We start from the raw sequence: 24541 nt of genomic DNA, 5'->3' as shown, positions 1-24541 counted from the left end.
GATTAGACTTAAGAGCCAAGTTTTCAACAGAGTAGCCTTTCTTTTTTGGCCACAATTTGTGCTTGCAAAATGTGCTTCTGTGGTTTATTTACCTAATTGCAGCCACAAGAGAGGTAGTTAAGATGAAAGTACTAAGATTTGTGACAGCAATTGATTTTTAGGCTTAAAAATGCAGGTACAAATCTTTTCAATTTAATTTATCCTGCCCAAAAGGGAGGCTGGGCTTTTAAATTCTTTTAAAAATTGACCCCAAATTACATATAATTGAATTTATAAAGAACATGTTGGATAATTATTCTTTCCTGAGAAATCCACGTTCAGTGGTGATGTTTTCGTAGCTCTCTGTGAGATCAAATGACTACATCAATATAAAGAATGCAGCTCCTTGCTCTTTGGGTGCTAATGCTGTGATCAGCAATTACAGGTGAAAACAAAAAACTTTAACCTTGGGAATGGGGGCATAAAGATGAGGTAAACCAGTGTATGCAATTAGAACTGAACTGAAACGGTTTTTGAACTCAACATTTGGTTTAAATTTCCCTCCCCTCATTTTTTCCTGTGTCTCCACACTTACTGGTTTCTGCCAGAAACGTAGAGGGTCTGTCATGAGATTGCAGTACAATTTTTAGACCAAGAAGCCTTTGGATAAGCATCCAGAAGTTTTAGTACTTCTGTGAATTGAAACTTTTGAGCTCCACCTATCATTAGGAAGAAGTTTCCCAAATCACTTGGAAGTGGGAGGAGAAAAGGGGAGAGAGAAGGTGGGTTTTTTTGTTTTTGTTTTTTGAGCTAGCTGACCAGTCTTATGCCCTGATCATTGTTATTGGTAAATCTTTCTGTTTGGAAGGTTACCACTTATAATGTTTATTCTCACGACACCTTTTAGTGAGAGAAGAGCAAGTCTGGGTCATTCTCGCACCCTAGAATGAATAAAGACTCTTATCTCGCCATAAAAGAACTCGGATTACCAAATAAAGATTTGGTATCAGATTTTATACATGGAAGTTTAAAAAAAAAAAAAAGATTCTGTTGGGCAATCTTATCAAAATAAAAGACTGATGCATATAGAAAAGCAGTTCTCTGATGAAACTATAAGAGCTACAAAATGTGTGTGTGGGTGTTTGTAGATGGTTGTTTTTAAAATGGGCTCTCTACGCCCTGTACAATGAGCTGAACAACTCATATTACTAGAGAATAATGCATTCTTGAAGTTCAAATACAGAGAAATGGAGGTTCTCTAGCAGTTATGCTAATGTTCAAAGGCAGCATTTCATTCAGGATAATAATTTGTGAGACACCCAAGAATTTAGTGTTAACAGATTGTTTTTTATGTTTGAGCTAAATATTTAGTTTTCTTTCATGTCTGTAGCTTACCGTTTAAAATGTGTCTTAGCCTCCTTTTCTGGCATTTTATTTTCCATCTGTACTTGCATTCTGAAATAAAATTTTTGTTTTGCTGAAGTTCTATCCCAATGCGTGTCTCAATATAGAATACCTTGAGAGCCCTCTTGTCCCAAATCTGGAAAACCAAGTGACAATCCTTGCCTTTAGCATATTCTACCATAAGGATTTTCAAAACAGATATTTCCCCTCTCAAACTGGCAATGCTTAACACCATCAAAACCTTTGCCATTGCTCTCACGAGACACAAAACATACAAAGTGTTCATTCAGTAAGTGTCTTTATTTGCTTCTTGGTCAACTTGATGAACATAACTTCCATTTAAACAGATTTTTCTAGTTTGAGTTATACTGAGAAGAAAATCCTATTCTCAGCTCATCATTGCACTAAGCAGAGGAGACTGAGCTGGACTCCAGCATTGCTTAATAATAATTTTGGGTTTTCCTCACCACAGGACAATGCCAGACAGAAATATGTTGACCTTGTGTCAAGTTTGGTCTCTTCTGAGTCTTCTAGCCAGGTGAAAGATACTACTCCTGACAGCAAACATGGATATGAAACCCTACAGGTTACCACCACAGACCACATCACTAAGATAATGCTAAACCGCCCTGAGAAGAAAAATGCTATCACCACACAGGTAAAGACATTGACATTAGGGTTAAATATTCTCTTACATCAGGTTAAAAGCCTGGTTTCTCTGACATGTTGTGGTGACATTTTATAACAACTTTTTGAAGTTTCTTCCAAATATTGTGGGCCCAATCCTATGAGATACTGACTTCCTCTACTCCCATTGAAGCCAATGGAAATCGAAACCTACAGCACCGAGCAGATGAGACCCACAGTTCACTGTAGTGATGCATGTGGACAAACGCTAAGCAGCTACATTTTTGTGAAGTAACTTCAAAGAATATACTTTGCTAATGCCCAATCATAGCCTAAAGCAGCAGCTGCTCTTCTTCTTGGTATTTGTCTCCTCAGCATAATGCCTTAATGGTGTGTTTTCAAAAGCAGAGCGCTGACTTTTATTTTCCCTCGAGTTCTGGTGTGTCCTTCATTTCCCTGCTCTTTCAAACAATTCATGTAATTCTTCTGCTGCTATTCCGTGTCTTCTTTGTTTTCCATTTCAATCTGTTCTTTAGCTTTGAGTTGATGTACAAAAACTAACCACCTTGCTAGCATGAACAGCTTTTTAAGGTTTTGATTTTTTTCAAAAGCTCTTAGTGTTGACCTAAATCCTACCCTAAACTGAGACTGTAAACTGCAGAAAGACTCTACTGTGGTTAATTTCAAAGATTGTGAAATGGGTTTTCTTTTGTGACATCACATTTTTTTTTCTTATGTTCTTTTTTAATCCTTCTTTTACATAGATGTATAAAGAAATTATTCAAGCACTTGAAGAAGCTGCCAAGGATGACTCAGTCATAACTGTAATAACAGGTATCACATTTCACCGGCTTATCAACAAAATTTATTTTTCTTTTTTTGAAGAGATGAATTTTACCTTATGCCTAAATATAATGTTGACAGATCACTGGTGCACTGCCACCACCAGCAGCACAGAAGTAAGTGTGACAATGGGGTGCTAGTAAGTCTGCTGTGAAAAGTGATATTTGTGTATATTAATAAAAGAGCGAAAAGCTGAAGTTCCTTCACACCTCCCTCGCCCCTCTGAGAACCCCCAATTTGTGCACCACTGAACTAGATAACCATTAGCAGACTAAGGCAGAACTGTGTGTAAACAAGGAAATTAAAATAAGAGCACTTTCTTCCTCTTTTTTCCTAGGGCTGCTGATTAATCGCAGTTTAGGAAACTCATGCGATTAACTCAAAAAAATTAATCGTGATTTTAACAATTAATCATGATTAATTTCAGTTGTAGTCGCACTGTTAAACAAAAGAATACTATTTGAAATTTATTTCCTACATTTTCAAATACATTGATTTCAATTACAACACAGTATACAAAGTAGACAGTGCTCACTTTTTATTATTTTTTATTACAAATATTTCCACTGTAAAAATGGCAAACAAAAGAAATAGTATTTTTCAATTCACCTCATACAATCTCTTTATGGTGAAAGTTCAACTTACAAATGTAGGTGGTTTTTTTTTTGTTACATAACTGCATTCAAAAACAAAATAGTGTAAAGCTTTAGAGCCTACAAGTCCACTCAGTCCTACTTCTTGTTCAGCCAGTTCCTAGTTTGTTTACATTTATGGGAGATAATGCTGCCCATTCCTATTTACAACGTCACCTTGAAAGTGAGAACAGGCAATCGCATGGCACTTTTGTAGCTGGCATTGCAAGGTATTTACATGTCAGATATGCTAAACATTTGTATGCCCCTTCATGCTTTGGCCACCATTCCAGAGGACATGCTTCCATACTGATGACGCTCATTAAAAAAAACGCATTAATTAAGTTTGTGGCTGAACTCCTTGTGGAAGAATTGTATGTCTCTTACGCTGTTTTACCAGCATTCTGCCATATATTTCATATTATAGTGATCTCGGATGATGACCCAGTATGTGTTCATTTTAAGAACACTTTCACTGCAGATTTGATAGAACGCAAAGAAGGTACCAATGTGAGATTTCTAAGGATAGGTACATCACTCGACCCAAGGTTTAAGAATCTGAAATGACTTCCAAAATCTGAGCGGGATGAGGTGTAGAGCATGCTTTCAGAAGTCTTAAAAGAGCAACAGTCTGATGTGGAAACTACAGAACCCAAACCACCAAAAAAGAAAATCTACCTTCTGCTGGTGGCATCTGACTCAGATGATGAAACATGCATCATTTCATACTGCTTTGGATGGTTATTGAGCAAAACCCATTATCAGCATGGATGCATGTCCTCTAGAATGGTGGCTGAAGCATGAAGGGATAAATGAATCTTTAGTGCATCTGGCCCATAAATATCTTGTGACGCCAGCTACAACAGTGCCATGCGAGCGCCCATTCTTACTTTCAGGTGGTATTGTAAGCAAGAAGCTGGGAGCATTATCTCCTGAAAACTTGTTTGTGTGAGCAATTGGCTGAACAAGAAGTAGGACTGAGTGTACTTACAGGCTCCAAAGTTTTGCATTGTTTAATTTTTGAATGCAGTTATTTTTTGTACATAATTCTACATTTGTAAGTTCAACTTTCATGATAAAGAGATTGCACTACAGTACTTGTATTTTGGTGAATTGAAAAATACTATTTCTTTTTGCACTGTAAAAAACAATATTTGTAATAAAAAATAAATATAAAGTGACCACTGTATACTTTGTATTCTGTGTTGTAACTGAAATCAATAGATTTGAAAATGTAGAAAATATCCAAAACTCTTTAAATAAATTCTATTCTATTATTGTTTAACAGCATGATTAATCTCATGATTAATTTTTTTCCAAAGTGTCTCAGCAGAATCCTTTCAAGATAGTGTTATAAGATTTGCACTTCCTTCTGCCTCTAAATATCCTTCTTAGATGCTAAGTTGTGAAAGATACTGGAAAATATCAATTCTGATATATTGTATAATTTGCATACCTCATCTCCAGCATGGGGGTGTTGCTCTTGGGGGTTTTTTTTGTTTTTTTTTAAATTCTCTGCTGTAGTTACAGTCTGGTTATGTATAATATATATCAACAAAATAGAAATAACTGTTCTTGATAAGCTAATAGAAAAACTACACTTGCGTGTTTTCTAGTGATCAGTTAAAAAATCGTAACTTCTCTTATATGGTCTGTGAGCCCTGAGTGTGTGTCATGTCCATCTTTAAAATTAGCTTTTTCAACACATTCAATTTATTGGGTTTTGTACCAATATTAGTAACTTTGCTCATACTACCCTTAAAGCAGGAAGAAAGGTAGTTCCTGTTGGCATTTGTAGGCCACCCATCGCTGTGGTATCTGGGTGGTATTCTCGGAGAACCATAATAATTGGCGGGGGCCCAATCCTGCAGTACTTACACACATACCTTTATGCCACTGATTAATTAAAAGGACTACTTGGGTACAGAGTTATGAATGTGTATAAGTGTTTACAGGATTGGAGCCTTCAGCCATCATGATAGAATACAATATATTCTAGAAACAGGAAAGAATCATCCAGTCAGTGTGTTCTAACTTTTAACCACACCGTTCTGGTTTGAAAATTGTGTCCTCAGTAGCCTTGTATTGTAAGATGCTAGTCTTTGTAGTCTTTACTGTAGATTTTTTTTTTTAAAGGGACACAACATGAAATTTAGGGTTTTGTTTTGGTTTTTTAGTTAAGTAATTTAGATTCCCCTATCAGTTTTGAGGGGAGAGGAAAAATCTATAATTGTATTTTCCTATTTGTTTTTAAATGTGTTTTCTCTCCTTTGTGCTGTGTAAAAGACCCATAAAGACAGGGGAAGTTGACTTACTATGCAGTAGAAAGGCGAAAGATTTATACGATCTGAAGAGAAACCAGAGTACAGTGAAACTGACTGTGATCAGATGCAAAAAGTAAACTGAATTTTTTTACCCCTAACTTTCATTTTCACTGCTCCTAGGCATTACTGGTAACAATAATAGGTTTAAAATATCAGAACTAATATTGTTAGGTTAAAAATATCCTTAACAAGGAATTGTTTATGCTTTGAAGCAACTTCTTAATTACTTAACCTAAATGTCTAAAGTTAAGCTTTCACTTCTAAACATGAGAAGAAAGCTTCAGTTTCTTTGTTTTGCCTATTCAGAATTTTTTGTCTTTATATTGTCTGCAGGAAATGGGGATTATTACTGCAGTGGAAATGACCTGAATAACTTTACCAATATCCCATCTGGTGGAATAGAGAAGATGGCAAAAGATGGTGCACTATTACTCGAGTAGGAATTTTTTTTTATATTGTATGTGCATACCCTACTGTAAAGGGTAGGATATATTTACTTGACTTAACTCAGGCTTACTGGCTCCAGCCAAGAGTAGGGCTGTATAGTACATACACATACTAAGAGAGATCTCAGTCTCAAAGAGTTTACAGTGTACATAGACAAGAGTGGGAGAAAGGAAGTATTAACTACTTTTTACAGATCAGGAAGTGAGGCAGGTCTACATTAGAAACATTTGCCAGTATAGTAATGTCAGTTAGGGGTGACTGTGGGATTTTTTATTTTTTAAAATGACATTTTTGTACTGGCAAAAGCTCTAATATATTGTAAAACTGCATCTACAACTTATTTTGTTGAGGAAACCAGTAGAAGCTATACCAGCAAGAGCACTCTTTTGCTGGTATAAGCTACATCTCCATGAGGAGGGTTTCCTCATGTAGCTATACCAGCAAACTTCTTGAGTCCCAATCTCATGCCTTCACTACAAGACCATACTTTCTCCCTATATGCTGAACAGTAAAAAATTACAGTTTACAGTCTTAAGGTAGATTGGGAGATAATACAGTGCAGTAAGATGAAGGACAAATATATGGCAGGTATGTGGGATGACACTGTGGCTGGAATCTATCTTAGAACAGGCAGGAACTGATGAATATTAAAAGCAAAAAGAGGATTAGGAGCTCTTTTACCTTCACCATTGCTTCTGTGTGCTTATAAATTTGAGAAGGAAACTTGGGAAATACTTTTGCTTTGGATTGCTGACTGAAGCATCAGATACTACAGTAATGCACACTAGAAAATCCTAAAGTAGATAGGTACCTGCTGCTTTCTATCCAATATTTAAAGATAAACCACAAGTGAAGGGCTGCAGGACTGTGTCCTCACTTAGGCAAGTGGCTTGTGGTCCTCAGTCCCCCCCTTCCCCAAAAAAGACAACAAGACCCAGATCTGTTTTGTAAACTTCTTTCACCTCAGTGCATGGTAAAAGCCCCCATTAATCATGCTAAGTAGGGGATTCAGCACAATACCTAAAATTTCACCTGTTTGCTTTTTCTTTCAAGTTCTGTCAGGCCTTCTCCCTCTTACTCTTGTGGTGCCCTTGTATTCCTTATGCTGCTGATATTCCAAAACAAACATGTGTTGTACCCTTCAGGATATAAAATAATTGTGTAGAATACAAGAGAACACCCTTACATGACCCTGTATCGACAAGTGGTAGTGAGGCTCTATGGTAGTTATGACATCATTAGCCTGGAGCATGCTGGGTCATCATGGCAGAATAGAAGGTAAACAGCTGAAGAAGGGATGACTATCTCAAGAATGGAAATGGGATGTATGGGGAGAAATGTAAGTTACTAAACAATGGTGTGCTTCCTGTCCGTCTTAGCTTGTCTAGTACCTGTTTTTTGTCTAGTACCTGTTTCTGAAGGGAATGGATGGCATTTTCATAATTTGATCTGCAGTTCATCTTTTAAGAAACTAGCACTGAGCACGTCCTGTGAATCCTAGCTGGAGAGGCAGTGTAGAGTCTGTGTTCTTTGTTAATGGACATTGGGAAAGAGAGGGAACCATATGTTTCATTGTACAGCATTACACAACCATAGACTATGTAACTAGTCTCAAGTTTTGCAAAAGACTGGTCTTCCCCATCAAAAGGTAACGTGTCATGCTGACACACTCTGCTCCTTCCCCTCTCCAGGAACTTTGTCAAGCATTTTATTGATTTCCCTAAGCCATTGATTGCAGTGGTGAATGGTCCAGCTGTTGGAATCTCTGTAACTCTTCTTGGACTCTTTGACATTGTCTATGCTACCCACAGGGTAAGTAGATTGCATGGCTGATCTCAATCCAGTGTTTGTAAATCCCTGTCTACACTAGACATTTGTGGAAATGAAATTTACCAAAGTAAGCTGCACCTGTGTAAGCACTGCTTTGCATCAATGCAACCCATCTACAGTAGGGGTTTGCGCTTGTGTAACTAAACTGATGTTCTTACACCCATGATATTTCTCTCATGTAGATATGGCCTGTAATTTGAACACAGCCACCAAGAACAATGAGACTCGATATGAGCTCTGTTGAGGAAAACGTCATTACATGTTGGCACAATAGAGGGTGGATGATATGAAATTATACTTTTAATAAGTTTGTTAACAATTAGGCCATTTTTAACCCACTATAACCAATGCCATTAGAGAATCAGAATACAATAGACTAACTTTACCAAATGTATAATTTAAAACCCCATGATAGCTTTTCTTTAGTCAGCTCAGAGATGACTGAGATTACCAAATTTACTATACAAAGAGCTATGCTGAAGCTTGAAATAAAATCCGAATACATACACAATATAGATTGTTACTTCACAAAATAGGCAGCATCTGTCATTCATTTGTTGTAAATTATTCTTTACTGCTTCTACATAATTAATGTTCTCTCTGGTCTTGAGGCCTATTTTCTCATTCCTCAAATGAGAGAGATTATTTCTGTGCTATACCGTTAAACATCTAGTGTGGAATGGAGAATTTTATGGTTTTGTCTTGTTTATTTGGGTTACTGTTCTCTGTGCCAAGGAAACTGTGTCAACAAACCCTGAATTGCCAGATTCCTTTGCTGAACTTCCCCAGCAAAAATCTGGTAAACATTAAATAGAACAAATGATGTATTGTTACCATCTCATATTTGATATATGGTGCTAGAAGCTGTGTCCAGGTTTGGTGTAAGTAGAAGATCAATTTTAAACTGAATGTGATACCCCATACCAATAAAATGAGAGAGATGTTTACTCAAATTTACATGACTGGCATATTTATTGCCATTATCTAATGGTACAGAAGGTCCATACTCAGATAGAAAAGAAGTTTTGGAAGAGAAATGAATCCACATCATATTTGAGGCAAACCTAAGATATAAAAACTCTAGTTGTTTTTTTTTTAAGACAACCTATTACCTCCTGAGCTAAAAAAAGTAATTCTTAATGGGTACCAGTCTCAGATTGTTGCTTCAGCATTTATATCAATCAAACTTTTTTCTGCCAATCTGTTAGATAGTAGTTCATCATTCTAAGATTCGATATATTGCATGCATAAATTAGTATACAGTATGTCTTTTTTAAATGAAACCTTATTCAATTGTCTCACTGTATAACTGTTTGTAATAGAGTAGAGGTGCCCAGCCTTTTATTACAGTGAGTGCGGTATTGGAAACTTGGCAGAAACTAGAGATTCATACTCAATTTGCATGTACATTTTTGTTTTTAAAATAGAAGATACTCAGTGAAATCCAGCAGTTCAATTTTTTTTTTAACCCTGTAAATGAGTTTTAACTTGGAGCTAGTTTAGGGTTCCATGTGACATCACATTGTGCACTTTTGCCATAACTTCTTTATTAAAATGTTCAAGGTTTCAGCTCTGAAGCAAGTGTGTAATAGAATTTAAGTGGGGAGAAAAAAGTCTTACAATGTTTTAAAAAAAAAAAGTGCTATGATTCTTTACAGACAACTTACCAGTATTGCTGTAAATTGAGAAATGTTGTGTTCAGAAGTGATATTTTTCCATGTATTTATGCTATTTACACTATTTAACTTCTGGGGGAAATGTATGTAAATATTCTATATGGAAAAGTGCTGCACATATGTTAGGGTTAGTTTGGTTTTTTCCCCAAAAGGCTTTCAGTAGTCAAATTTATGGTCCAGTCCTGTGCATAAAATTCACTGCCAGAATTGGGGCCTTTGTAACTCTTGGTTCCTGCCTTGGGTCTCCTGTAAATGAGCTTGTTGTGCCATTATTGATTCCTTATTAGGTAGTGTCACTTTAGTTCTCCCCTTGCAGAGGTCTGTGTGTGTCTCTCTGAACAAGCTCTGTCTCTGCAGTTCCAGGCAGTTCTATGTCCAAGACTGTGCCTCTTTCCCAGTGGCTGATGTGGAACCTGGGCCTGCCCTCTACTGCAGGCTGGGGTGCTGGCACAATTTGTATAGTGGGGATGCTGAGACCATTGAACCAAACTGTAAACCCTGTATGTAATGGAAACCACTTCAAACCAGGGAGTGCGGTAGCACCCCCAGTTCCAGCACCAATGACTCTAGGTGCCAGCCCAGGGACCCTGTGCTCTGCAACTATAATCTACTTACTCCCAGCCCTGGTTACTACTTCCCTAGGCTCTGTCCTACTCCCTTCTTCTATCCTCTGGCACCTCTGGCTTTACCCCCCATCTAAGCTTCCTCTTCTCCCTATGACTACTTCCCCCTTTGGCTTCTTACTGGACTCTGTAATCTGACAGACCTCCCTTCTGTCAGAAAGTGATTGATTACATGCTATTTCCCCTTGTCTCCTCTCCCCCTTCTGTTCTCAGCTTCTTAGCTTCATAAGACTTTAACATAAAAACTAGACTCTAGTATTTTTCTTCTATTTAAAATGACAAATTTAATGTTTGATTCCTCACTTTAAAGTTGGATTTATTCTTTAATAGGCCACGTTTCACACCCCATTTAGTGAACTTGGCCAGAGTCCAGAAGGATGTTCTTCTTACATGTTTCCAAAGATAATGGGCTTATCCAAGGTAAGAGAACACAAGTCTGTACTTTAACTTAGTGCTTTCTACCTACGTTAACTGAACTCCAGTTTTCCTCAGTAGTGCCATCCAGCTACATGAGTGAGAAGGGTGACTGTGGGAGAGTCGTTTAAATGGAGCCCTCTCCCATTGTGCTTTGCACTCTGCTTAATAAAACTCGTTTTTTAAACATGAGGAAAGTAGTCAAATAGTATCACCATGGTCACTGAAATAAAGAGAGAGCTGAATATCAAAACTAACGAAAAAAATCCGCTGCCAGAGGTATGCAACTGTTCTCTCTCTCCCGTTTTTCCCCCAAACCATATCTCTCAGCTTTCACTGAGGGCTTGCATCTTTCCTCCAGCAATGCTGAGGCAGTTGTAAAGTTGTCAGGAATGATATTGCACTAAAAAGCACCCCTCAGCTGAGCACCTCTGTCAGGCAGGGAGCAGTAGTTGTAGGTACTCCTGCTGAACCTTTGGGAAAACTAGATATCCAGTCTTTCCTCAGTTTTGTTAGGAAGCTTTTTCACAAATTCCAGAACCTTTCTCTACTACCTGTTAAAGGCTGAGTTATTTGTTAGTCTCCTATCAACAGACTCATGCATTTCTCTCTTCTGAGCCTGCAGTAGGAATAAAAAAAAAATCCAATAAAAAGGCTTAAATGCACTCAATCAAAATAGAGCAAATCTTATCTTTTCCTATTAAAGTTGCATAATTCCCAATAGCTGTTATTTAGGTATGCCACCGTGATAGTTCTGGCAGTTTTAAATAGCTATATCAGGTATATATTGCCTTTATGTTAAAAAAATTTCTCAATATAAATTATGACGATTTTGTATAGTGCACAGGGAAATGGGTGCTTTATAGTCACTAGGAAGACAGGGATTATCTCTTCAGCAATTTACAGAGTGCCAGTCCCTGTTCTGGAGAATTTAGAATAGCTGAATAAGTAACAATTAGTTTTGACATTAGCTAATCTGGGGTGATCTTAGAGGGGACGGCCCTTCCTGTGCCAGATTCTCTGACAGCTGTACAGCTACCCACAATGCTCTAGGATGCAATCCCTCATTGCGTACCTGCGGCCAAACCCTTTTCAGAGAACAGAAATTAACGGGCAACATTTAAGTTTCCTTTTCTACTATGAAAAGGAGCGCTGTAAACTGGAGGTTTATGTTTCTCTATTTTTCTTTTTAGTTTTTTAATTCTTGACAGCCTTTTGTTTTCTTTCATGTAGGCAAACGAGATGCTTCTTTTCAACAAGAAGTTGACTGCAGGGGAAGCATATGCCCAGGGACTTGTGACTGAGGTTTTCCCTGACAGGACTTTTGAAAAGGAAGTTTGGATAAGACTTAAAGCTTATGCAAATCTCCCCAAAAACGTTAGTATTTAAAAATTGTGTATATACAGCCTGTAACAAGAGAGAGTCCCCGCTCTCTTATGAGCAGACACTGTAACAGGGTGCTATATAGAGTCCAAACTTACCGTCTTGGGGTTTGGCTTTATTGGTAATTGAAAAAATAACAAACCTCAACCTAAGTTTTCTTCTCAAGCTTGGTTGTTCCTATGGTTTTTCCTCCAGGAATTAATGTCACAGTTGCCTCTGTCCCAAGTTGGCAAGATGCACTTGCATTTATGGCTCATCACTTTTCATTCAAGTACCTTTAAGAAATTAGCTGTTAATCCACTTGAAAATTATGTGCATTTGCCTTGGATGCTAACTCCTGTAGGGCTGACAGAGATACTGGTTTCAACAGCTTTTTTATTTATTTATTTAATAGTTACAAGTTGCTACAACTGCTGTCATGTGGGATATTCATTTTACTGACTTACCTAGGAGTGGTACCTTCAGCACCTTCAAAAGTGGATTACTACACAAACCAACAAACTACCTCTGGGGAAAAAAGCCTGAATCTCTGCACACACATTTCTCTCCCGAAAAGAAAATAACCTACATCCATAGTCCATCTCTTTTCTGACTACTTGGAATGTGTAGAAAAACATAATGAGCTGGTATCATAATAGACACTCTCATACCAGCAGTTTATAAAAACTCAATTTATATTTGGAGCTGCAGGTAGTCTAACAAATTCCCAATTCACACGTTTGCCCACACACATTCTGGGCATTGACTGGATAGATGTCCTCCTGAAACCACACCCTACTAAGTAGTCTTAGCAGCAATTAAGCAGAGGCCCCTGTGTATGATGCCAAATTAAATTAAAAATCTAACTGGAATACAGTTCGGTTTAGATACTGCATATTGAGTGCTTCTCACATGCTACTTTTCAGAATGCTGAACTGAGGGAATGTGTAGAATAACATACTTGTACTACGTATGCCTCACAAATTGTGAGCTTTTGTTTTGTTTTTTTTTCTTCTCCCAGTCCTTGGCTCTGTCAAAGCAGTTAATACGAGGTGTGGAAAAGGAGAAGCTGCATGCAGTTAACTGTCAAGAGTGTGAACTCCTCAGGGAAAGGTGGTTATCTGACGAATGCATGAATGCTGTTATGAGCTTCTTTGGGAAGAAATCAAAACTCTAATTTTTATTGTTGGTGAAGATCAAACTCCTGAAGCTCATCTGTTTATCCTCACTGAAAGGATTTTAATAAGTTAATACTCTTTTTGGGGGGTAAATCCTAGTTGTGCCTTTTTATTGATGTTGATTATTACTGTATTAATTATTGTATAGAAACAATTTAATAAAAATGTTGTTAACTTGTAAGTTTTATCTTTCTGTGGCCTGACATTCTGTATTCAGACATGAATTTGTGATGCCAAACACATTGGATCCTTCTGCCTGGGTTGTTGGCTGGGAAAGCATTCATTGCTTTACATGCTGAAATGATGTCTTTGAATATAACTACAGCTGTTTGTCTTCCAGAAGGAGTCACGGATTCAATAGCACCAAATCTTGATAGTTCTTGGATAACTGAGTGATAGTCATATGATGCTAATATGTTTCTTTTTGTCCATCTAATATAGAAAAGGAAATATTGTATAAGTAAAAAATAAATATTAATTGCAGCTCATTATTGCTTTGGTAAAGTGACATGAAGGGAAAAGGCCCTATTACTTTAAATAATTCCCTGAGGTTTTGTTGATGTTACCTTATTTCTTGGCCTTCCAAGTGAATACTGTTGTTTAAAAGGTGTTCACCTGGCAGGCATTATAGAGATCTTCTCGTTTTATATTTATTTCCAATGTTAGAAATAACCTCTTGCCTAAGGCTGGAGCACTAAAAAAGCTTGAAACTGCAGAAGATTTTTTTAAAATGCTGTAAAGACTCAAATCTGGTATTTTCAAAAGAGACTAGAAAAAGTGGTTGCATATCTGCATATTATCAGGGCAGCACATCCTGCATTGCAAGCTGCTGCTCTGGCAGATCTCAGCATATGACTACAGGCAATGTTTCCATGCCTATTTGTGACCAATACGGCCACTGTTGAACCCACACATGCCTCATTCTGTCTGTCCAAGCTAGGACAAGCTCCCTAGCCATTTACCTATCAGCAGCTGCTAGTAATGCTATGTGAGAATAACTTTCTCAACTGCAGCCCCAAGCCGGCTCATTCAACTTGAGTGTGTTCAGGAAAGATTTATAATTATAAAAATGTCTGATGGCTTTTTGAGGATGTCTTAATTCCTTCTATTCAAGACTTGTATCTTAAAAGGACACATTTGAATCCTAACTACAGCAGAAAATGTTGTCATGGATTAAAAAATGTGGCCAGGATTTTGTCCATTTACTGCTTTTAAGTTAACTGGAGATTTGCCATTGACTTCAGTGGGAACAGGATTTTACCCAGTGTATTTTGAACAAATCAGTTTCCTGAGGGGGTTGAAACCATATTCAACAGCACTGAGCTGTCTCATGAGATTCAAAGAAACTGCTGTGTAGTTTTAGCACATAAGATGAACAAAGTGCAAAAAGTAAATGGCATTAAAGGTGAAAAATAAATTGTTTTAATAATCAAAGGTTTCAGCAACATAGGTAGATTGAAAAAAATTCTTGTGTCTGTTCTAGAAAACACCAATGAGCCTTAAATTATATGATTGTGACATGCCAACAAAATGTAGGCTGACCTACCTGCTCTAAATTCTTGTGCATCTCCCCCTCGATACTTGGTAAAAGCACATGAGACAGGCACACTGGCCTTCACTTCATTTCCAGCCTCTTGTTAGTTTATCATAACCATAACACTATAAATATACTGAGCCAAATTCATCCCTGATGTATCTCCACTAAAGGCAATGGAGTTACAATGGGATGAATTTGGTCCATTTTAGTGGTACTGAAATATGTGGAAAGGAACAAGGAGAAGGGAGTGAACTAGAGAGGTCCTGCTAATTTATCATAAATTTCACTTTAAAAAAAATTGCAGATAAGGGAATTCAACAGGCAAGAAAGTTGCCTTCATGCATAACTATAATTAACAGTACTTAACAGTACGAAACTTGATGTACTTAGTCTCTTTGACAAGCAACTGCACATTTTCCTATTATGTCAAAATCTTGACCACATGTATGAAGTCATAATGACTAATGGGTACTATGTTAATAAGTTATTGTGATATAAAAGACTCAATTTAACAGAACTGAAGCAAAAGAAGAGTGCCCTTTCTCTTTTTGTCTTCTCCTCCTCCCCAGCTGAGCAAGCCAGAGCCAAATTCATCACCATCCTAGCAATAGTTTCTGTAGGGAAAGCAAAATTGATTGGTACAACAAGAGTGCATTAGAGCTGCTAACCTTTTTGCAAATAAGTGTAACTGACAGCTAATTGTATATTATATCCACCGGAGCGCTCTGCTATTATAAAACTGGTCACTTGGCGGGTCTTCAGATTCTCCAACAGGAATAACAGGGAACCATCTGTAGCATTATATGCCCCAGAAAATCTGTTGGCTGCGGGAGTCCTGGCTCATCACAATTCCATTGACTTGTTCAAGGATCATACGATTTAAAAGGATCTTGTGAAGACTGGTAGGTCAAACACTTGAACTGCTTTGGAGCGCAGGGATGTAATTGCAGATACCTGCATGTGATCACCCCAGCTTTTTTGTAATATGAAGAGGTCAGTTTTCTGATATGCTTAGGGCTCTCCCCACCCCCGCTTTTTGTAAATTTCACTTTTGCCTTTATACTAGAATGACACAGAATGATACAGTTGGGGAAAACTGTACATATATGCCAGCAATCATGACTGACTAGTGTAAAGTCAAAACTAATGCAAGGGGTTATGTTTTTATTAAGTCATCAGAGCCAAAGGCAACAGGAAACTGTAACTGAACTACAGATGCAGCTTTTTAGAGGGTAGATAATTGTTCTTCTCAGCCTGATGTTTATTGTTATAGAAATGACAAGCCGATCGTGTTTACAATATTCCTGTACCTGTAGCACCGTGGGCTGATTGTTATCTGATAGCTAGACAAAGAGGTGCATCAATCACATGAATTGGGGAGCTTTTCAGCTTGCTGGATTCTGAGCTTGGGATATCCTGCTGCTAAAATCTTTGAACAGGAACTGATATTTACAAGTGATCTGTGATAAGATTAAAGCTGCCAATCTGAAATTGAACCAAAAGAAATGCAAGTTGTTCCAAAAAGAGGTAATTTACCTTGGGTGTACAGGAAGTTTGGGGTGTGGGAGATTTCCATAGAAACAAAAGAAAATTGAGATTATGCAGAACTGGCCAATTCCCCAGACAATCGCACATCTGCAGTTTTGTAGGGCCCTTCTCCTAATACAGAAAGATCATTTGTGGATTTGCTAATATTGCAAAATCACTACATAGAGTGGATGAGAAAGGGAAAACATTTTAATGGTCAGCAGAATGTACTTTTCAGGGCTGATAAGCGTTTTTGTGACAGCTCCTGTCTTGGCCTATCCATATTTCAAAACCCTTTTCATATTGGATGCTGATAGCAGTGATTACTGATTCGGGTCAATGTTGACACAAGAAAACAAAGGACTTGAGAGGGTGGTGGCTTATCTTTCTCCAGAGAGAAATTATTTCCCCACCTGAAATAAACTCTTGGCAGCGGTTAAATCTATAGAACATTTTCACCATTTGTACTGAAGGAAATCTGTGGTCAGGGCAGACCTTGCATCTCTACAATGATGCTTTAGATTTAGGATTCTGAGGGGCAACTTGCCAGGTGGTTGGAAAAACTGCAGTGTTATGATCTCACAGTCATGCACTTTAGTAATGCTAATGCCTTGTCCAGCGGTCCCTGTTGGAAGGCTAATTGCAAACACTGCCCTTACTCAAGAAAGCAAGGAATTAGTTGCTCAAGGAAATGAGTGTGCTCAGGAAGACATGGCTGTCTCCTCTCTTTCATAACTTGCAGAAGTGCAAAAGTTCCTGGTTCACGCACTGGAACAGTGGATATGAGTGTCCAAAAGTAGACTTCAGAACAAATAAAAGCTTCCTAGAAAGAGGATCCTGATATCAAAATGTGATTGGAAAATCATTTGGAAAACACAGCCAACTTGAAAGGTAACATGCCTCTCAAAATACTACAGTAAAAGCTTTCTGGTCAGAGTAGCAAAGCTTGGAGTTCAAAAATAAAATATTGTATAGGATATAAGAAACATCAGCTGGCGATGGGTAGCAATATCAGCTGGTTCTCACAGATGCACTGAAAAAAGAGGATATTCATTAATAATCTGGAAGAGGAAGTTTGTAGCATGTTAATGTCATTCAGAGATAATTTTGGAGATGCTGTGAACACCAGATAGGTCAGAAACATTACAAAAGGACAAAGGTACATTTGGTAAGAAATAACAGCACCATGAGATTCATCTTAGAAGTATATTAGGATAAACCATCAGTGGACGTGGGATGGAGGAGAAAGACAATAAATGGGAGGAGAAGCCTCTAACACTCTCAGACTGCAAAAAGTGTTGTGTGAGTGCGCACAGCAAATTAGTGAAGAGTGTGCAATGTGAAACAAGAAAAATGAGCTAATGGAATTTTGGGTTACATATGATGAGGCATCAAAGCAGGGAGGTAACAGTCCATCTAAAATGTTGGCAAGTTCTATTCTATTTAAGTTCTTATAATGCTCTCACCACACCTCGGAAAACCTAGTTCTGGACACCTCATTGCCAGAAACATGTAGAGAAGCAGAACCTTTGAATGCATCTTGGTATTTTAATTTTTATAGAACTGTCTCTCTAATCCCTTTGCCTGTAAAGTCAGGGGTCTTAATTACCATCTGACACTCTGTGTATGGTGCAAAAGGAAGATAAATCTGCCACAATGGGACCAAATTTAGCTAGTATAAAACTGGAGTAACTCCACTAACTTATTTCTGTTTTACATCAGTATAAGTGAAAGCAAAATTTGGCCCATAACAGCTCCTAAAATAGCATTCCTAGCTATATCCCCACGTATAATCACACTGTTAAAGTGATATCTCTGCCTACAATATCCTGAAAGGATAAGACTGATGAGTTTTACCTTACAATTACTGCTGACATCGGGGTGTCCTTTAAATTAAATCTGAATTGCCTGTATTTCTCAGCAAGCCTGTTGGAAATGTTTCTTTTCCAGAGTGGTACATGGTCTGGCTCTGGTGAAAAATAAAGCTCACGATGTAGCCCCTTACCGGTTAAAAGATTTTCAAAGCTGAAGCTGTGGAAACCTGAACTCAAGCAAGAGAGAAATTAAAAATATAGAATGAACCTTCAGTTTTCTTAGCCAAGATTTTTTGTCACCAACAGTGATTTTAGCTGCCTCAATGTTTGGGGGACTAACTTGTGACACCTTAAAGAGGGCCCAGTTTTCAGAAAGCACTGTGCACCAGCTCCTTGGAAAGCAGGACCTCTTAAAGTGTCACAAATTGGGCACCAAAAATCACTAGTCATTTTTGAAAATCTTGGCCCTCAAACATATTTAAAATCTATTGCAGCACAGAATCTGCTTCTTTATGTAAGCAGAGTCAGGGTGAGCTCTACCCTGACATCTGGTGGTGAATTATGGGGAGTGTGGAAAGGAATTTCAGGTATTTGCATTGCTACACCCACCCCACCTAGCATAGCCGATGACAGCCTGGGATGGTTATTTTGACAGCTCTGGGATCCCCAATTTCTTTGTTATTGGGGCAGGAGGACTAAGGTGTTGTCACCCTGATTATGTGAATGAGGAACTATGAGACTGCTTTATGATAGAGATGTCTCAACATCAATTAAGTAGCACTTGCTAGACAAGGGACATGGGTGCCAAAACCCAGTGAAAATGAGAGGTTGGGGACTGGTGTGTGTACCTGATGGTATGGGTCCCCTTTGAGGGCCTGGAACACCAATTGCACATCCTCCTCTCTCCTGAAGAGCAGAGCTAATTTTGATTCCATTAGGAGTCCATCTAGAGGCTGCTGAGCTGAATTCACGTTGGGCCAATGGTGCACCAGCACTGGGGCTCCCCTGCTATGAGCTGAAATCACTAAAAGAGCTAAGCTTACTGAGCTGAGATCACCGAGTGCTGTGTTAACTAGTGGGGGAGCCTGAAGATCTATTGCTAAATGGCTGGCAGAGCGGAGTAGTTTGCAGCACATTGGAGCAGCCCACGGAACAGTGAGTGGAGTGGAGCGGTTTACGGGGACAGCTGGAGCAGCTCCTGGGTCAGCTGAAGGAGCGGCACAGCTGGTGGAGTGGAGCTGGTCGTGGTGAAGGCTGCAGCAGAACTCCACGGAGAGACGGAGCAGTTGGCCCTGGCCCACGTAAGGTGCCCCTTAACACCCTGTGTGTGCCCTCCTCCCTCCCATTTCCACCCAGGCTGGGGGGGTAAAACTGCAGATAAACTTTTGAACTCTGGGGTGGCACTGACCAGAGACAGTTGGGTTGTTGGACTTTGGGGTGATTGGACTTAAGACCCTAAGGGGGAAATGACATTGCCAAACGTACTTGGAGATGGGTTTGTTTTGCTTATGGTTTGTGTTATAATCCTGTTTGTGGTGTTTCTCCAACGTGATGCCGCATTGTTTCCCTCCTTTATTAAAAGGATTTTGCTACACTCAGACTCTGTGCTTGCGGTTTTGCATTGCATTATTGAAACGGAACCCCTGGACACTGAACCCGGCCCTTGTTACTGCCAACTCAGAGGGGCAGAAGGGTTACACGTTAATATGCAAATGACTTCTTATAGTAGTAACCAGTTATAGGCAAATTCATATGATTACATATTGGTACATAAATCATCTCACTATTCATGTCACAAGGATATCAGGAAATTGTTATATTAAATGCTTACATTCAGATCCTAGCCAATTGCAAATGAACATAACAAAAAGAAGCTTACAACATTGTAAGCATTTGGAATAAGTGAAGGATTCTTACTGGTGCCTGGAGTTCTTAGAGATAGCGCAGCATATTCACACTTACAAGTACTGCACTGCTTTGTGGTGCCTTATGGTAGCACCTTCTCCCAGCAGTGTCTGTTACCATGCTTTTGCACCCCCAGCCTTTCCCCTCAGCATCTCAGAAGGTCCTGAGAGCAAGGCTATATAAGGGATGCAGCACCCACTATCACCTCAATTCCTTCCACTGCAATGGCAGAGAACAAAAAGTGACTATGACTCTGACAAAGAGGGGGAGGTGTGTGGGAAGTGTGAATGTGCAGCGCCATCTCAACTCCAGTTACAAGTGAGTAACCTTCATTTCTTCTTTGAATGGCTCTGCATATTCCCACTTATGGGATAGACTAATAAGCAGTGCTGAAAATAACATGGAGATAGGCACAAAGTTGTAAATGAACAAAGATTGCAGCACGGCTCTAACAAATTCAACATCGGCATTAGCAGCCAAGTCCAAAGCATAATGCGTAGTGAAAGTTGTGAACAGAACTCCAGGTAGCAGCTCTGCAAATCTCAAGAGCAGAGACTTGTTTAATGCAAACAAAAACGGTTGCCACAGCTCTAGTGGAATATGGATGTATTGTCCCAGGTATAGGAGTCTCTGCCAACTAATAACATTAAATGGCTTCAGGGCCGCCCAGAGGGGGGGGGCAAGAGGTGCAATTTGCACCAGGCCCTGAACCCCACAGGGGCCCCCACCAGACTTTTTCGGGGGCTCTGGAGCGGGGTTCTTCACTCACTCCAGGGGGCCTGGAAAACTCTTGCGGGGCCGGGCGCAGGAGCTTCTTCTGCTCCCGATCTTCGCCGGCGGCGGGTCCTTCCGCTCCGGGGTGGAAGGACCCCCCGCTGGCGAATTACCGCCGAAGATGGAGCGGGACCCGCCGCCGAGTTCAGCTCGGTCTTAGGCGGTAATTCGGGGGGCCCTTCCCTTCTGGGACCCGCCGCCGAAGTGCCCCGAAGACCCGTGGCGGGGCCCCCCCTCCGCCGAATTACCGCCGAAGACCGGGCTGCACTTCGGCGGCGGGTCCCGCTTCGGCGGTAATTCAGCGGCGGTGGGGGGGCCCCGCCGTGGGTCTTCGGGGCACTTCGGCGGCGGGTCCCGGAACGGAAGGGCCCCCCACTGCCGAAGACCCCGGGCCCCCGGAATCCTCTGGGCGGCCCTGAATGGCTTAATTCATCTAGAAATGATCTGGGGAAAAAATGTATATCCCATGTGATTTGATTTATTTATTTATTTATTTATTTTTTAGAATAACAAAAACAATCTGGATGATTTATGAAAACTTTTAGTTCTGTCTAAATAAGAAGCAAAGTATGTAAAGTCAATTCAACCTTATTAGAACGTGACTTGGGTGAAAAAACAGCAAATTAATGAACAGATTGACATGAAAATCTGAAACTACCTTTGGCAAAAACCTGGGATCAGGCCAAAGAATCACATTATCTTTGTGGAAAATAGTGAATGATGGATCAGCCATAAGACCATTTAGCTCATTCACCCTTCTGGCAGATGTTATAACAACTATAAAAGCCATTTTAATAGATAAACAATGTAAAGAACACTCAGCAAAAGGGTGGTTTCATCAGCCTGGCTAGAATAGGGTGACCAGACAGCAAATGTGAAAAATCGGGACAGCGGATGGGGGGTAATAGGAACCTATATAAGAAAAAGACCCAAAAATCAGGACATCCAGTCACCCTAGGCTAGAACTAAATTGAGATCCCAAGGAAGGAAAGTATGTCTCAAAGGAGGATGCACAGATATGCCCTTCATACATTTCTTAATGGTATTATGTACAAACAATGATCTACTATCAAACAAAGGCAGAAATGGCTGCCAAGTGAACCCTTAATGATGAATTAATCCTGCATCTTTAAAAACATAAAATCTTCTAGTACACAATGTATGGATGCTGAAGCAGAAGAACCACCCTTTCCAGTCATCCAAGTCACAAATCTGGTCCATTTTGACTTTTGTAACCATGTCTGGTTGACTGATTCCTAACATTAAGCAGCACATTGCAAACAGCCAACATGTAACTCACAAGCCAAATGCAGCTATAGTCACCTTCATCTTTAACATGGAGGGTGGCCTGTGGAGATGACAGTTCCCAGCATATGGTGTTCCACCTTGATCCAAGTGGTATCACATGATAGGACTAGTCATTATCAAAGGCTGTGCTTCGTTGGTAAAGAGGGGGGCACCTGCAATTTCCACTCCATTTCATATATTTTAGGTGCTGTTATTACTGTGCTATTGGCAACTGACATCTCTCCCTCAGAAGCAAGGCAAAGTTTTGATGCTCCTGCCTGCGCCATAACTATAGATTATATACAAATGTATATACATACATTCTCCTTCCTCCTCACTAGCGCACTGATAAAGCAGCTCCTTCAGTGGATCCTGCAGTTTGCAGTGAAGTCTGGATAGTTTTATAAACAGTTTGGAGATATCCTCCTCCTTGTTATAGGAGTTAACTTTCTGACACTTTCCTAGTGGGGGCAGTTTCAGGAAAGCTCGCTCCCCAGACATCCTTCTTGAAGAGAGATGGCCCTTTATTTCATGGGACAAGGTAAGTGAACACTCTTGCAAGGTAGGCTGAACTCTCCTCTCTCCTTTATAGACAGGCTGAACAAAGTGCCCACCTGGTGGGAATCGGGCTCTCACATCCTTGGCCTTGCTGCTTTGGATCACAGAAGTCACAATAGTTCTGTGACATCACAAAAAGACAATGGAAGGAGGAGAATGTATGCTCCAACACACTAGATAGTGGGCTCAGGAGCTGAGTGGTTACATTCTTCTGCTCTATTGCTTCATGTTCTAGGACTAATACTGGGTCCGTAACATCAAGTGGACTGTAACAGTTGACATTGCTATCTCCTCCCACTAGACTAAGAGCTCCAAGATCTTTTAATTTCCTGTGTTTTAAGATGAATTGTTATAGGTAGTAGTAATTTGGATTATTAGTAGGATTTGATTATTAGAAATATAGACAGTTTGGTTTTGTGATGACTGGGAAACCTGCATGGTTAATTGCCTACTGGGCACAAAGGTTGTGGATCTCACAAGACCTCTAGATAGATGTATGTGCATAGCTGGGGAGGAGCCAGTGGTCATGATGCATGTGGGTACCAGTGACATAGGAAAAGGTAGGTGAGAGGCCCTAGAGGCCAAATTTAGGCTGCTTGGTAAGAGATTAAAGTCCAGGACCTACCTCCCCATGGTAGCATTCTCTGGACTGCTCCCAGTTCCACACACAGGGCCAGAAAGACAAAGGCAAAACTGCAGGACCTCAATGCATGGATGACATGATGGTGAAGGGAGGGGAGGGGTTTAGGTTTATTAAGAACTGAGTAACCTTTTGGGTAAGGAGGAGCGTATGCAGGAATGATGGGCACCACTTAAACCAAAATGGAACCAGATTGCTGGCATGTGACATTTAAAAAGATCATAGAGGATTTTTTAAACTAAGGGCTGAGGGTAAGCTGACAGGTAAGCAGCAGTACACAGTTCAGGCGCAGAAATCCCTTAGCAGAGGCCCGACTTTGTAATGTGCCGAGGGGTACTCCCCCTGGCTCTGCCCCCACTCCACCCCTTCTTCCAAGGCTCTGCCCCACCTCTTCCTGCCCCTGCTCCTCCCCTTTTCTCACTAGCACTTCCTGCACACTATGGAACAGCTGATCATGATGGGTGGGAGGCGCTGGGAGGCGGGAAGGCGCTGATCGTCGGGGCTGCCGGCAGGCGGGAGGTGCTGGGAGGAGGAGGGGAAGGAGCTGATGAGTATAAAAAAAAAAAAAAAGTATAGTAGTAGGAATATACCACCTGACCAGGATGGCGAGGGTGATTGTGAAATGCTCTGGGGGATAAGAGAGGCTACAAAGGCAGAAAATAAGTGATAATGGGGGATTTTGACATCCTCATATTAATGGGGGATTTTGGCTATCCTTATATAGACTAGGTATACATCACCTCAAAAATTTCTAGACAGAAATGAATGCCTTTAGGAGCAGCTCATCCTGCAATCCATAAGGGGAGAGGCAGTTCTTGATTTAGTCCAAAATAGAGCACAGGTTCTGGTCCAAGAGGTGAATATAGCTGAACCACTTAGTAACAGTAACCATAATGTAATTACATTTAATGTTCTTGCCGGGGGGAAATGCCAAAGGTACCCACCCATAGTAGCATTTAACTTCAAAAAGGGAAGCTATGCAAAAATGAGGAAGCTAGTAAGTGGAAATTAAAAGGAAAAGTCACAAGAGTGAAATGCCTAAACTCTGTATGGAGACTATTAAAAAACACCATAATAGAGGCTCAAACTACACAAACTCCAAATAAATTTAAAAAAAAAAAGTAAGAGGACCAAAAAAATGCCACCATGGCTAAATGGCA

At 39.9% G+C, this 24541-nt stretch overlaps 1 protein-coding gene across 7 annotated transcripts in view; it reads left to right on the top strand.

Annotated features, from left to right (window-relative positions):
• ECI2 (enoyl-CoA delta isomerase 2) overlaps nucleotides 1-13526 on the top strand; it is a 58035-nt gene extending 44509 nt beyond the window's left edge. For all 7 annotated transcript variants that reach the window (XM_039526161.1, XM_039526160.1, XM_039526163.1 and 4 more), the window contains exons 4-10: nucleotides 1856-2041; nucleotides 2775-2844; nucleotides 6143-6245; nucleotides 7948-8068; nucleotides 10716-10805; nucleotides 12033-12176; nucleotides 13183-13526. In XM_039526161.1, coding sequence (XP_039382095.1) covers nucleotides 1856-2041; nucleotides 2775-2844; nucleotides 6143-6245; nucleotides 7948-8068; nucleotides 10716-10805; nucleotides 12033-12176; nucleotides 13183-13338 — 870 coding nt within the window. In that variant the 3' untranslated portion in view covers nucleotides 13339-13526. The remainder of the gene's footprint in view (nucleotides 1-1855; nucleotides 2042-2774; nucleotides 2845-6142; nucleotides 6246-7947; nucleotides 8069-10715; nucleotides 10806-12032; nucleotides 12177-13182) is intronic.
• Nucleotides 13527-24541: the final 11015 nt, after the last annotated feature.

The sequence above is a fragment of the Mauremys reevesii genome, linkage group 2, assembly GCF_016161935.1.
Source record: "Mauremys reevesii isolate NIE-2019 linkage group 2, ASM1616193v1, whole genome shotgun sequence".
Classification (NCBI taxonomy): Eukaryota; Metazoa; Chordata; order Testudines; family Geoemydidae; genus Mauremys; species Mauremys reevesii.
The sequence above is the reverse complement of the archived record's forward strand: the minus strand, read 5'-3'. Positions and strand labels throughout refer to the sequence as shown.